The sequence below is a fragment of the Phyllobates terribilis genome, unplaced genomic scaffold, assembly GCF_046119375.1.
Source record: "Phyllobates terribilis strain yellow unplaced genomic scaffold, ASM4611937v1 Scaffold_2__4_contigs__length_985480577, whole genome shotgun sequence".
In the NCBI taxonomy this organism is placed as follows: Eukaryota; Metazoa; Chordata; class Amphibia; order Anura; family Dendrobatidae; genus Phyllobates; species Phyllobates terribilis.
Window position 1 is genome coordinate 441473356 of NW_027362762.1, and position 16033 is coordinate 441489388.

At 39.5% G+C, this 16033-nt stretch overlaps 1 protein-coding gene across 2 annotated transcripts in view; it reads left to right on the forward strand.

The window, feature by feature from the left end:
- TMEM120A (transmembrane protein 120A) overlaps window positions 1-16033 on the forward strand; it is a 48574-nt gene that overhangs the window by 28284 nt on the left and 4257 nt on the right. For both annotated transcript variants that reach the window (XM_073665437.1, XM_073665438.1), the window contains exons 2-10: window positions 2387-2505; window positions 4169-4279; window positions 6031-6090; window positions 7569-7664; window positions 7794-7883; window positions 10060-10125; window positions 11654-11715; window positions 11799-11891; window positions 13768-13832. In XM_073665437.1, the coding sequence (XP_073521538.1) occupies window positions 2387-2505; window positions 4169-4279; window positions 6031-6090; window positions 7569-7664; window positions 7794-7883; window positions 10060-10125; window positions 11654-11715; window positions 11799-11891; window positions 13768-13832 (762 nt within the window). The remainder of the gene's footprint in view (window positions 1-2386; window positions 2506-4168; window positions 4280-6030; window positions 6091-7568; window positions 7665-7793; window positions 7884-10059; window positions 10126-11653; window positions 11716-11798; window positions 11892-13767; window positions 13833-16033) is intronic.

The window sequence follows — 16033 nt, forward strand, 5'->3', positions numbered from 1 at the left end:
CCAGAGAACCTGAAATCCCCTGCCGGTCGGTTTCTGCTGCTGTGTAGGAGTTAGTCCCCACAGCCTCGGACTCCAGGTCTGGTAAGAAATCTTCAATCAGGGCGAGCTCTACAGCTTCCAGCCCTGACCTCCTCTTAGCACGACTCCCACAGAGCTCCTGATCTTTCTTTCCTATTACTGCTTCTCTTCTTCTCTCTACTCTTCTGACTAACCCTGCCTCAGCCCCAGGTTTATATAGGGGAAGTCCTTCCCCTCCCAGGACTGGGCAGGAGGTGTGGCATGCATAGGATTCCTGACCAAGAGACCTCCCACCTGCTCTCAGACATAACATTGCTGTTACTGTGGAAACCAGACCCCTGGGGTGCCACATAGTCACTTGTGGGGTTTCTGTTGTTCTGGCATGTCATAGGCTCTTCAAATGTGACATGGCATCCGCAATCTACTCCAGCCAATTTTGCGCTCCAAAAGTCAAATGCTGTTCTTTCCCTTCCGAGCCCTGCTATGCTCCCAAACAGCAGTTTTCCACCACATATCGGGTATCTGCGTACTCAGGAGAAATTGCACAACAAATTGTATGGTCCATTTTCTCCTGTCACTTTTCTGAAAATTAAAAATTTGGGGCTAAAGCAACATTTTTATGAGAAATGTATTTTTTCATTTTCACATCTCAAAGTTATAAAATTCTGTGAAGCACCTGCAGGTTCAAGGTGCTCACTACACGTCTAGAAAAAGTCCTTGAGAGGTGTAGTTTCAAAAATGGGGTCACTTGTGGCGGTTTTCACTGTTTAGGCACATCAATCAGCGGCTCTGCAAACGAGATATGACTTCTATCTATTCCAGTCAAATGGTGCTCCTTCCATTCTGAGCCCTGCCGTACGCCCAGAACAGTAGTTTCCCACCACATATGGGGTATTGGCGTACTCAGGAAAAATTGCACAACACATAGTATGATCCATTTCCCCTGTTACCCTTTTGAAAATTAAACCTTTTGGGGCTAAAGGAACATTTTAACTTTTTTTTTTTTTGTAGGAAAAATTAAAATGTTAATTTCAGCACGTAAAAGGTTAATAAACTTCTTGAATGTGGTTTTGAGTACTTTGAGGGATGCAGATTTTAAAATGGTGTCACATTTGGGTATTTTCTGTCACATAGGCCCCGCAAAGTCACTTCAAATGTGATGTGGCCCCTAAAATAAATAAGTAAATAAATTGTAAATTTTGATGGAAAAATGAGAAGTTGCTTTTTTTTTTTCAACTTTTAACTTCCTAATTTTTATTTTTATGTTTCAAAAATAATGCAGATGTAAAGTAGACATGGGATGGTTAATAAACAGCAATTATCTAGTTTAAGGGTTATAAAATTAGAAGTTTGAAAATTGCTAAATTTTTGCAAAAATTCTTATATTTTCACAAACACAATATATATCGACCTAAATTTACCACTAACATGAAGTGCAATGTGTCACGAAAAAACAATCTTAGAAACACTGGGATCCGTTAAAGTGTTTCAGAGTAATTAACCCATAAAGTGACACTGGTCAGAATTTAAAAAATTAGCCTGGTCATGAAGTTGAAAACAGGCATCAGTGCGAAGGGGTTAACCAACAAAATTTGGGAGAATAAATTTTGGCAACAGAAAGTGTCCTTTACAAAACAATCAAAATGGTGTGGAGAGGTGGCTGTGCTGCGCTGCAGGTATCTATCTACCGATTGACCTTTTTCTCCCCACTACTGTCAATCATCAGCTCTTAGATCAGGAGTATCGCTAATTTGTTGCTGCTCAGAGCTGGCCAAGTGCTGTAGCTACATAGTGACGTGTCGCATGGCAGCAATTTCCTGACATGTCGTTTGACCATAATCATCTGTGCAACTTCTTGTTACGTGACTATTTTAGTGCTGTAATTTTGCTGAAAAAAAATTGCCAAATCGCAGAAAAGTCGTTTGCGACATGCATTGAAGTCTACGGTAAGTGAGTCAGGTACAACTTGCAATCAGCCACAGAAAATCCAACACAGTTGGAAACATTTACCACTCTGTCACCGCAGGTCACAGTGCAACATAATAGGAAATCATGTGATGTCACAGTGTGACTCTGGTTTCTCTGTGTAGCCTGTATGTTTGACCTAATCACACTGTTCAATACTGTACATGTCACTACTGCATCCTCCTGTCACAGAGGGCAGCATCAGGTACCTGACCGGTCCCTTTAAACTTTTCCGTAGTTTCAGTTTTTTATGTGTTTAGTAGGTTCTCTGACTTCTTAGATACAGTATATGCTCATTCCCTCTTCATTCTGTAGCCAACTGCTCTAATATCTTGTGTGTTCACATCCACGCCAATGTCACCTTGGATTCTAGCAGTAATTTATGTGTGTGTGATTTTATTAGGAAACCCATCGCTCATATAAGCAGAAGTTGGAGGAATTAACAAAGCTGCAGACACGATGCTCCAGCTCCATAACCCGGCAGAAAAAAAAGCTGAAAGACCTGTCACTGGAACTGAAGAAGTATGTAATGGCCTCACTTCTGGGAATTAAACAGCAGATGCTAGAATTGTTCACAGCAAACAAAGATGCGCTGTAATTACTTAGCGCCGCTAAGACATATTCCTTCTCTGAGAATGGCGCCGGCTGAGCACAAAAACTTTTCTTAGTATCTGCAATAAATAAAAAAGTATGTGGACCCCTTTTGTAATGCACCTAGGACAATTCTGGTCCATATTTCCTATTGGGGTATTTGGGCCATTATTGCTGAGCAGATTTCACATATACTCAGTTGCCCCCAATCTAGAAGACATGGCACAAATTTGCATTGGAATTTGTAAAAATAAGGTTAGAGCTACCTGATGACTTTTGCTGCAACATATGTCATGCAACCAAGGTTCACTCGCTGCTGATGATCTCAGCGCAATACAAGTGAATTGGGTCTCATTGCGACCCTAACGGTACTGCAACAAGCAAATCGCAACAGGTCCAATCTCATCTGTTTTTTTGCAACCTGCTTGTCTCAATCACGTTTCACTCGGGGTCGTAAATGCAATCCCATTCATTTGTATTGCGCTGTGATGTAGCAGCACCGTGCAAACCTGGGTCACACAACAGGTGTAATGGGCAAAGTTGCCATGTAGCCATAACCTAAAACCTACAGGTTTCATCAATTATATCAGCTGATCGCCTTAGATTTCACTTGCCAGACTTGCAGTAATTTGCTGATTATAACACAGTCCTCACTTTAGGCTCAGGTAGGAACCTTTGCGCACATAACCATGGGCTGTTCACCTCAGGCTCACCAATTTAGTTTTGCTTTTTACTGTACATCACTCTAGTTCTTTAATGGGAACCTGTCTGGTTGGATAATGCAGATATAGAGTTAATCTGCAGGTTAATAGGGACGGGAGGGTGTGTGGCCGCAGTACTGGAAGTGCGGCACCCAGGAGAACATGAACTTAATTTTTCCAAGCATTCAGTCATACATTCATGCCAGCGCAATGTGACTCCCATCATCGTTCATTATACTGTGAGCGGCGGCTATTAGCACACCTTGGCACTTTGCCTGACTTCCCTGATGTACTGCAGAGCGAGCGGAGTCAGCTGCCAGTTAAAGTGCTAGGCCTTGCTTATAGCCGCCCCTCACAGTGTATTGAGCAGTGATGGTAGCCGCATCAGCACACTTGCATGACTGAGAACTAGGAGCTCCGAGGAGAAATAAAATTAATTTTCTCCCTGGTGCCACACTTTCAATACTGCGGTCAGGGACCTGCCCATCGCAATTAACCTGCAGATGAACCCTATGTTTGCAGGTAAATAGTGATATCAGACTTAATAGGTTCCCTTTAAAAAATCATAATTTTTAAAGATGGTTCTCAGTCAGTGTTAAATGCCAGCCATGGGTAACAGTGGCTGCGAGACAGGTCCTCTCTTGCTTCTATTCATACAATTCCGCTTGATTGACACGCTCAGTTTCTCCCTAGTTTGTCTGTTTTGTAAGAATCTGGAGGATGGAGGCAAAGCAGAGAAAATGCTGCAGCATAACAAATACCGCTGCGGATTAAGTTGTGCAAATGATGTGGCTAAGCGGCACATGCACATTTCACCTTTTATGCATAAAATCCGCAGCATAAATTGTCATCAGAAATTTACACTGAGGGTATTTTTTTTTGTATTCATCCAGGATAAAGAACACACAAGAAAATGAAGACCAAATTAAGGAAATGAAAGAAACTATGAAGCTGCGAGAGAAGGCATTTTTTGAAATGGAGTCTTTTCTCCCTAAGAAAAATGGGTAAAAAATTAAGGATTGTGATATTGTCAGTTGCTTTAAATATCCAGCAGCACTCCTCCGTACAAGGTGCACTGAAAAATGCATTGCCCACTAAATGTGTGCTTAAAAGTACACCCTACTTAGTGATTTTCCCACAAACAAAAGTTAATTTTAATCTATAGATCTTGGAATAATAATAAGTTCCACAATTGGATGTGTTTAAATAAAATGTTCCTGTGCTGAGATAATCTTATAAACGTGCCCCTGCTGTGTACTGTGTAATGTCTGTGTCTGACCGTGCAGGAACACGGTCTGATCATACCACATCTCCTGGGCGGGGGAGGAAGCAAAAGCATATACAGACATTACAGCACAAGAACGCAAATTATTCTTACTTTGAAGTAAAACATTGTTTAAAAACAGGCAGTGAAATGTTTTGCCTCACAAAAACGATCAGCTGTGATCCCATGCTGTAATGTCTGTATACTCTTTTGCTTCCTCCCCTGCCCAGGAGATGTGGTATGATCAGACCATGTTCCTGTATGGTCAGACAAGGCCATTACACAGCAGGGGCACATTTATAAGATTATCTCAGCACAGGGACATTTAATTTAAGCATCTCCAATTGTGTAAATTATTATTATTCCAAGATCTATTGATTAAAATCAACTTTTATTTGTGGAAAAATCCCTTTTAAATTACAAACTACCTTCAAATCAAAGTTCTTACACTAGTCCACAAGATACATTTTAATTATTCTGCCATGCCATGTATAATTTAGTTTGTTTTTCTTTTCTTGTGGGACAGCTATTGTATAGTAATTCCTGCTCTTATAGTGCCCGTACTGTTGTCTAGCTTTCTGTGCACTACATTGAGTATATGGAATATAACTATTCATTATAATTACTAATATAATTGTAATGTAGAGACCCGAAGCGATCAGAGCCGAGGGAGAAAAAACGGGAATAATGTCAGATATGGCCTATTTAGATGAGTTAGTAAATGAGTTCTCAGAAGAATGCTCTTTCCCAATTTTCGGAACGTTTACTGAGGCCAACAGTCACCTGACAAACGAGCATTTTGCACACATGCGTAAAATTCAATATCGGCAGCACATCACCACATGTAAATAGGATGTGCTGCCGACAAAATGAGACCATATGGGACAAAATGATCATATTAGCCATTGTTCCGCTTCTATTGCTGTTTCATCAGCCAGTGTAAACAGTCCAGTAAAGGACCACCAAGCAACTTGTATAAAGCAAATCGGCAGAGGTTTAATGGAATGCCTCAATCCATGTAAATTAGCATATTGGAGACATAAGTGCTTTGTCTATTGGTGATAGAATTATACGGTAAAGAGCAACTGATGGTTAAAGTGCTAGGGTGTATAATTCACACTAGGATGGGCATGGACTGGTTTTATTTGATGTTGTAGGTAGATATGACACTTTGTCACCCTACTTGTACCCATTCTATAATGAGATCAACAGGAGAAAAATAATTATTTTTCTCATTGTTCTGGTGCCAGCAGAGTCAGATATTTCGGTGTTGGGTCCCTACATTTCCTACCTATCCTGTAATAAGATGGGAATAACCCTGTTTACATGGTTAAAAGCAGTGTCCTGATCTAGAACATCTGAATAATTTCCCATCATGTTCCAAAGTTAGAGATGAGAGCGCACTAGATCTCTCTCCATACACAATGTTTCATACTTGAGGAGCAGATGTACTGACTAGAAGACGTACTTTTGTCAAATTGTCTTTTTCAGATTGTACTTGAGTCTGGTGTTGGGAAACGTGAATGTCACCCTCCTGAGCAAGCAGGCTAAGTAAGTAAACATTCTTACCTAGGGGCCTGTCTGTTTTCACTGGACTATTAAAGGGAACAAAAATGCTATTTGCTTGCAGATATAGAATGAATCTGCAGGTAAATGGCGCTAAACTCCTGCCTGCATGCCCTACTGGAGCAGTGGTTACAGAGAGAATTGAACTTGCATACTTCTTGTAGTCGCTTGCTTTCAGTTCATTTATGTGGCAGTGTAGGAAGCTATTACAGTCACTGCTCACTATAAAGTGAGCGCGCTGTAAACACTACCCAGCACTAAGATTGACAGCCTGCTCTACACACACTTGCATAAACTCACTGCACACACACGCACTCTATAAAGGGGACTGATTACAGTGTGCTCACTGCATAGTGAGCAGTGACTATTACCCCTTCACAGCTTTGTTGACTTTAAGCGCGCAACTTCAGGGAGGAAATAAGGTAATTTTCCTATCACCCATGACAGCACCACAACGAGAGAGGGGAACGACAGGAAACCTACAGAATAAAAGGATGGCGCCTCTCCACCACCTTAGTTTGGTTTCCTGTCCTTGAGCGGGAACCTTGTTAAAACAGCGGCAGAACAATAAGAAAGCAGATGTCCCCATCAGGCAATATGTAAGGTTGCGATTCAGTCTTCACCTTACACCTTCTATAGACACTATAGGCTTGATCTTGGATCTTCTGCTGTCCTTTCCTTTAGGAAAACGGTTCCACAGGCTGTGGTCCCACCCAAACCTTAAAGTTTCTCTGTAAATTTCTTGTGGTGCTGTCATGGGTTATAGGAAAACACTAAATTACTTACTGGTAATGTGATTTTCCTGAGCCCATGACAGCACCCTTATATTCCCCCCCGTCACCGGTAGAGGGTGATCACTTCATTTCCTTCATGGTGTTTGATTCACGCGGTGTGTAGAAGGAAAAGTCATGGGGTATATAACTTTTAAGTAGTGTCCTCTCATGCTCCGTAAACAACTGAAGTGGTGGAGAGGCGCCGCCCTTTTATTCTGTAGGTTTCCTGTCCTTGAAGGGCTTATCCCCTCTCTCGTTTTGGTGCTGTCATGGGCTCAGGAAAATCACATTACCGATAAGTAATTTAGTGTTTTCTCCCTTTAGCCGCTGCTCCAGTAGGACAGACGCATTGATTGTATCACTATTTACTTGCAGACAAATACCCTATGCCTGCATGCAAATAGCATTTTTGGACATAACTTTAAAGGGACCCCGTCATCTTGTAGTATACGCACTTTGAACCACATAGGTAGACTTCTTATAGAGACATGATATGAGTTTATATCCTTAGTGTCAGTGAATCAAGAGGCCCCCACCAGTTGCCGAACAAAGCTGGCCCTAGAATTTTTCTGACCTCAGTACCGCTTCTTGGTCCCTAAGACACCCATAGACTTCACTGTGACTTCAGCGGTCATCAGTCCGTTTACTGGGTACTTGTGTACAGTAAATGTTTTTATTTTTCTTTGTCAGATTTGCTTACAAAGATGAATATGAGAAGTTCAAGTTGTACCTTACAATGATTCTGTTTGTCCTGTCCTTTGTCTGTCGTTTTCTTCTGAACTCCAGGTAGGTATATGGTACATGTAAACGGGTACTGGAGCTATCAGACTGAGACCCTCCATGCGCCCCAGAACTCTGCCTTCCATCTACTGGCTGTAGTTCATCAGTTTAACATTCATTTTTATTTCCTTTCAGGGTGACAGACGCCATATTTAACTTCCTTCTGGTTTGGTATTACTGCACCCTTACCATCCGTGAAAGCATTTTAATTAACAACGGGTCGAGGTCAGTTGCTTTTTTTTCTTTTTTTTTCTTTATTCTAGAATCTACACTTGTGAAAATTGATTTGATATTTCATTTCCTTTATATTATGTTATCTGAACTTGCATGAGAAAAAATTGTAACTCCATTTTGTTATAGGGATTAAAGAAAATGAATAAATGGCGTTTAAAGGACGTTTGTCATCAGAAAATGTAGTAAAATTTTAAACAGGTTTTGATGTCAAATGTATATTTTTAAACAGATCTCTACAATTTTTTTCAACTTTCCATATCACAACTTATATATTTTTAAAAAAAAAAGACATATATTAGAAATTTTGCAATTTTCACACTGGCTACTAAACTTCATCCTAGACTTACACTTCCTGTTCTGTCCAGAAAACTTTTCAGTAGGCTCATTATCATCACAGGTAGGATCACAATGAACAATAACACCTCTAATTATAGTAGATAACAGAGGATCTACCATTCCGAATAAGCCTTGTCAGAACTCTCCTCCTCCCCCTTGCTTCACAATAACCCAGATGAAAGCAAGTTCTCCTATAACAAAACAAAAATCAATGAGTCAGAACCAGTTTATTGCAGACTGTCCATGTACAGAACATAAAGTATGTCTAATATTACACTTGGTAGCCAGTGTAAAAACAAGATTTTGATTTATTTTTTTTTAATATAGAAGAGAAATACATTCAGCATAAAAACCTTATTGGAACAATAGGTCGTTTTCTGATGACCTATTTCCTGCAAAGAACTGAACTTTGTGTGACACTATGCACAATCATGACATTTGTTCTGCACTTGGTGGTCTAGGGTATTATGGCTGCCGTGGTAGAAGCCAGTGTTTATATCCATACATCAAAATCTATATGTATGTGCATGGAGTAAATAATATTTCTTCACGATCGCTGCTTAAAGGGAACCTGTCAGGGAATCTGCAGGCACCATGTTATAGAGCAGGGGGAGCCAAACAGATTGATATATAGTTTTGTGAGAAAAGATTCTGTATAACCTGAGTTTAAATCATTTAAACCTCTGCTCTTTCTGGGATTTTCCGTCCAGTGGACGGTCCGATCAGTGACTGACAGCTATCTCTATATGCACACTGAAAATCTCAGAAAGAGCAGAGGTTTAAATGATTTAAACTCCGGTTATACTGCATCTTTTCTCACAAAACTATATATCAATCTGCTCAGCTCCACTTATTTTATAACATTGTGCCTGTCGATTGGACTGCACAGTGACAGGTTCCCTTTAAGGACTTGCCAGCATTTAGTATTTACCATATCTATTGTTCAGTTACTAAAATTAAAGGTATGCCTTCTTTAACATCCCCTTTAAAATGTTTCATTATTTACTCAGCAATGCACTGAATATAATTCCCAAATAATATTATTAAGAGTCCTAAGATCATCATAAGCTGCAATAAATCTCGTTAATTAAGGGTGCAGTCACAGGATCTGACCAAATAGTCTACGGCTGTGTCACATGCTGCCACACTTTGTCAAGATCTTATGATGCTGTATAAATAACATTTATATCAACACACCATGGCTTGGTGTACCTTTTTCATTTTTATGGGGCGTAAACTGGTGCTCAGAGAGAATCTGTCACACCAAATTATTTATATGCAAATGTAAGTCTTTCAAAGAAGAGTCCAGCAATACCTTTACATGGCCAGTCTGTTCATCTGTTACTGAGAAATCAGCGTTTGCATTGATATGCAAATGAGGCTGAAGATCTATTTGTAGATCTGAAGCCTCTGTCACTCCAGCTCTATTCCCCACCCAGCACAGCCTCCTCCTGCTTGACTGATGGCTCCTTTGCCTAAAATCACGCAGGGCAGTCTTTGAAAGAGCTACATGCACATATAAATAGTTTGGGGGCTGAAATCCTGCTGTCACATTGCCTTTAATTGCTTCAGCCATCAAAGGTATTGTATAAGTTAAAAAAAACTTGGCCCCACAGCAATATTGCAATGTGTAAACCTGTTGAATCTTTTACTGTTTGTGACCTAATGTCCATGCTATGTTTCATCACCGGCCTACAGTGAGCAATTACCATGCTTTATGTATTGTGCACCTCACCATGGTGGCCATTTATTGGTCTCAGTGGTCAGGTAATCACTTTTTCCGGGCAAACATCAAATTTATTTTGTGTTTTTGTTTTATTTTTTTCTGCAGAATTAAAGGCTGGTGGGTCCTGAACCATTACGTGTCCACCTTTCTGTCAGGGGTTATGCTGACCTGGTGAGTTCTAATAGCAAAAACATATTAAAGTTTACCATTTATATATGTTAATGAAGAGTGCATCGTCCATCATTAATAATGAACTGTTAGGCACTTCTACCGCTGGCAAGGCCCAGAAATGGGCTTTACTTTCCAAAGATCGTAATAACAGTAGTACAGCACCCAGATAGATTGTGCCATACAGGTTGTCCACCTTTTTTAAGACAATACTTTTTATTTCTTAAATGCATTTTTTTTTCTGCCTAAAAAAAATGTTGTAATTGTGTTTTAATTAAACATTTTGCACCAATTGTCTTCTATAATCTGTGTATTGCATTCTATATTTCTGGCTGCAGAATGAATTAACTGAGAATCCATCAATGAGCTTATTCTGATGGTCCAATGGGAGAGTCTGTACCCTTTTTTTATCTGTAATTTTCTGACTTCCTATCAGCTGTTTTATCTCTACAGACCAAATCAAAGATGAGTCTGCAGGGAGACAAAGAGCCTGTTTAAAGTATGGAGGGCTATGTATGGAGGGCTGTGTGGGGCCCACTATTCTGTATGGAGGGCTGTGTGGGGCCCACTATTCTGTATGGAGGGCTGTGTGGGGCCCACTATTCTGTATGGAGGGCTATGTATGGAGGGCTGTGTGGGACCCACTATTCTGTATGGAGGGCTGTGTGGGGTCCACTATTCTGTATGGAGGGCTGTGTGGGGTCCACTATTCTGTATGGAGGGCTGTGTGGGGTCCACTATTCTGTATGGAGGGCTGTGTGGGGCCCACTATTCTGTATACTGGTTGACCCGCGACTTTGTCCAAGTTTTTAATTTTGGCCCACTGTGTTTGAGTTTGACATCCCTGACTTAACAGGTATTTCATTCTAGAAGAGACATAGAAATAAACACACTGGTCGGGATTTCTAATGGCACACCATCCAAACAGTAAATTAAAAGGAACACAACGTAGTATGTATAAAGGAGCACTTGCACACCATACAGTGTCACTGAGTCCTCACCAGGGTGCACAGCCTATTGATTAATCTAATGTAGGTTTAACTGGGTTTTCTGAAGTTTTTTTTTTTTTTTTAAATTGCATGCTGATAAGAGAAGCTTTATTCACCTGGGAACTCATTCCCTGCTTCAGCGCTGCCACTCCAACTTTCTCGGGCCTCCTTTCCACCAGTCACCTGTCCTGTCCCAGCCGCCAATCGGTGGCTACATTGGTGACTGACATCACAAATATCATGTCACAATATCATCTCTTCTGGTCCAGCGGAGAATGTCTTCTTTTCTTTTATCAGCATAGCTCCTCACTGAAAATCTTTCTAAAATACAGAAAATCCCTTTAAAGCAATACAAGGTTGGACCTGATGTTGTTTTTCAGCATTATTCTAAACAAAGTGCAGAGGACAACCCTGAAGCATACATGCATTCCTTCATAAGTTTTGAAAGAATTATCTTTTGTCCTTCTATTTTTCACTGAATTAATCGACAAGCGCATATCAAAGCCTGCATCTTTGATTTATTTTTCTATATATTTTTTTAGGCCAGATGGATTAATGTACCAGATGTTCAGAAACCAATTCCTTTCTTTCTCCATGTACCAAAGTACGTATGCTGCATCTCTAAAATTATTAGTCTGTAAAAATTCATCTGCCTGAGACAATTTTATTATCCCTTTTTTTCAATAGGTTTTGTTCAATTCCTGCAGTACTACTACCAAAGTGGCTGTTTGTATAGATTGCGTGCTCTTGGGGAGAGGCATAACATGGATTTGACCGTGGGTATGTAAAAGCTTCTGAAAGAATATTATCAATGCACCAATAATATTATTAATTTATATACAAATATTGACTTACACAAAATAAATCTTACATCCTTTAGTACACCCAAAACTTCATTTGAATCTGATAGTTCCTATTGACCCTGAATTTTAAGGGTATTAAGAACACCTACAAACCCTGACAAAAAAAATCACACCTTTTGATGAGTTGCTATGACCCAAGAGCCTAACAATGACCCCATGGCTGCTATCTTACTACTTGTATTAAATCCTGCATTTTGCTGATACTTTTGTATTGTGGTGTATTATACGTATGTGCGGTGTAATATATATGTGATCGAAGTCCTTTAAATTCAAGTAAATAAGAAAATGTTAAAAAAATAAACAATATTCCCATTAAAAATGATTTATAATGTAAAAACCTAAAAAGGAAAAAAATGCACATCACCGGTATCACTGCACCTGTAACGACTTCTCCTATTTAATTTCCAAATTATTTAACCTCTCACGTTTGAACCCAGGAAAAAAAAAATTAAATCATAAAAACCAATGCCAGAATTGATATTTTTGGAATAAAAGTCGTTCAAAAAATCTTAACAACCCCAATATGGTACACATAAAAAGTGCAGCTTGTTTCACAAAAAAACAAGCACACAGCGTCTTTTGAAAAATATAAATTAGGCATTTTTGATTGTAGGAACATAATGTTTTGAAAGTGTTTTTCAGTGTGCAAAATTAGTAAAACCTGAAGAAAAATATATGAATTGCCGTAATTTGTACTGACCCACAAAATAAAGTTAACATGTCAGTTATACTGCACAGGAAACCCCAGGAAAAAAAAAACTGCAAAAAGTATAGTTAAATTGCAGTTGTTTTTTTTTTTGTTTATTCCCCTTCTTTAAAAAAGGAATAAAAAGCAATCAAAATGTACCTATGAAAACTTCAGTTCATTTTTCAAAAAATAAGCTCTAACACAGCTTTGTTATTGAAAAAAGTTATATTTGTCAGAAAATAGCGACACAGAAACGAAAAATTTATTTTACATGAAAAAAAAAGTAGCAAAACACAAAAAGTATGTGTTTTGGTATCAATGTAATTGTATTAATATAGCATGTTATCTAAGCCGAACGGTGAATGCAACATTTATGACGCAAAATAAATATCAGATTTGCTGTTTTCTACTCAAATCCCCCAGAATTAATAAAATGGAACTCAAAAAGGTATTTGAAAAATACAATTCATCCTGAAAATAAATGAATCCTTAAATAAACAATCCGTCACAAATGTATGTTGTCAGAAAAATGAAAATGGAAAAAACAATGACACTACACTGGGAATGGGATTAAGAAAAAGCAAAAAAAAAAAAAAAAAAGTTTGGTCTTTGAGGCCCAAATAGGCCTGGTTCTTAAGCGGTTAAACGGATATTATTTTGTGCAGTAACTGTGACTTTTATAAATCTGCTCTGAAGTTAAAAGGAGAAAAAAAAATATTACACTGCTCTTCTCTGTGGCTTTTCCCATCATTAAACACTGACTTCATACTTGCCAACATTTTGGTCAGTAATATAGGGGCCAAGGGTAGCACCCACTTCTCGAAGGGTTTTCATAAACGCCGACTCGTTTGGAATCGGGTCATGCACAAAATTGCCGGGATTGTTTGCAAGAATTTGGGACATTCGCACTAAATTCTATATGAATTCATTACATTGCTTGATCTATGACCGCCTTGACATGAAAAGTTTTAGTAGTATATCATTTTATTGTTTTGTTAGTTTTAATTCTGCATCTTTAGGGACGCATTCACATTTTGCAGAAATTCTTACACTTCTCTCTATGATTAACTATTTATAATCTGCTTGAATGATTTACATGTTTCAGAGGGGTTTCAGTCGTGGATGTGGAGGGGATTGACCTTTCTCTTACCATTCCTCTTCTTTGGCCAAGTAAGTGTACACTCATCATTACTTATTTGATTTGTGAAATCTGTTTTTTATAGTTTTGTACGAAGGCCTCAGACGTCAATGAGTCACATATGTGTTGTATCTGTGATTTTCACAGTTAAATCGCATACCCGTTCGGCCTCATTCAGACGTCCGTTCATATCAGTTTTTCTTGTACGAGTGCTATCCCTGTTTTTTCACAGAGAGCACTTTTATCTATGATAGTCTATAGGGCTGTTGATATGTTCAGTTTTTTTTCCCTCGGAATGAGTGGTCCGTTTTTAAAAAAAAACAAAAACAAAAAACAAGACATGTCCAATTTTGTACCAAGGGTCAAGATCGGCAATGCAAGTCTATGGGACCCATGGGTCTGTCAAAAAGGAGAAAGCTTTTAATTTTTTTTCTCTTAACATTGCAATGAATAGGAGATTTGCAATTTCTTTATAATTTTTTTTTCATATGAAAATCACTGATAATAACTGAAACACAGAGTAAACACTGATGACACTTGGATTCAAGACACCGAAGAACAACTGTATATGTTTTCACTTGGGAGAATAATCAGTGAAGTCTGAATGAGGCTTAAACCAAATGCTGCTATCCAGTAGGTATGCATAGTTGGAAAGTTAGGGCTCGCTCACACGAGCATATAAATCGGACGAGTGCAATGCGAGAAAACATCGCATTGCTCTCTAACCAATGTTATTAAATGAGTCAGTGCTCATCTGAAAGTTTTTCCTCAGCTCTAATTGGACTGAGGAAAAAAATCACACCATGCTGCGATTGACGGCGTATATCGGAGGAGACTCGCCAATGCAAGTCTATAGATGCGAGAAGAAAATCGAACGGCACACAAACCGCCTGATTTTTACGCAAACATCTCAAAGGAAACCTGAAATTTCATCAGCCAGTACAGTAAATTCACAGCCAGAACCCTCAAAATAGATAGATCATAAGCCCCCTCCATATAATACACTTGCACCATTTTAGTGCCTTTCATGTCGCACTAAGGCTGTGTGCCCACGATGCGTTTTTTAAGCGTTTCCGCAGCGGCAAAAACGCTGCAGAAACGCTTAAAAAATGCATGATAGAAGGCCTGCCATGTCCCCCAATGATAATCCGCATGTGCTGTGCACATGCTGCGGAAATTTCCGCTGCGGATTATCATTGCAGAAAAAAAATGCAGCACTACCAATTATTTTGCGGAAGTGCTGTGTTTTCACCGCCATTGACTTGCATTAGAACGCGCCAATTCTGCAAGACTGCATCTGTACTTGCGTAATTGGCGCGTTCTAATGTGCGGATGGTATGGGGGGTAGAGGAGAGGAGAGTCTCATCCACACCCAGGTACCATTAAAAAAGCTGTAAAAAAAAAATAAATATAAATATATATATACATACATACATACATACATACATACATACATCTTCTGGCGGCCCGCGCTGCGCTCCTCCTTGCTTCCCGGCACTTCGCGATGGAATGAAGGACCTGCGCTGACTTCAGTCATGTGACGGGTCCTTTAGTTACCGCTGCCGGCAAGGGAGAACGGATGGAAGCAGGACACCGGGAGCCATCGGACAGTAAGTATACATTTTTTCTTTTTGACATTCTCTCAGGTTACACTATATAAATCCATGCCGTTTGCATGGATTTATATAGTGTGACCGAGTTGTCAAGCACTTTCCAAGTGATGCTAAAATCGCTTGGAAAGCGCTTGTCAACCCGCATGCGGAAATGCAAGTGAAGAACGCTTCATTTTCGCATGTCCCTGGCAGGAAGAACGCATGTACAATCCGCATATACAATCCGCATGCGTTTCTTTCTGCCAGGGAGATGCAGAAACGCTCAGGAAAAAATCCTGAACATTTCTGCATTGTGGGCACATAGCCTAAAGGGTGTTTTGCCTTATTTAACCTATTAAAAAAAGAAAAAAAAAATTGGCCTGGTCATTAACATGCAAACCACCTTGGGAGGTAAAGGGGTTAAAGAAGTAAATAATTAAAAAAAATTATGTAAGATCCCTCCTATTTTTATAACAAGCCAAGATAAAGCAGACAGCTGTGGGCTTATATTATCAGGCTGGGAAGGTCCATAGTTATTGATTCCTTCTCAGCCTAAAAATACAAGCCTGCAGGCACCCAAGAATTGGCACATCACATTAGATGCGCCAACTCAGGCGCTTGGCCTCAGTTCTTCCCGATTG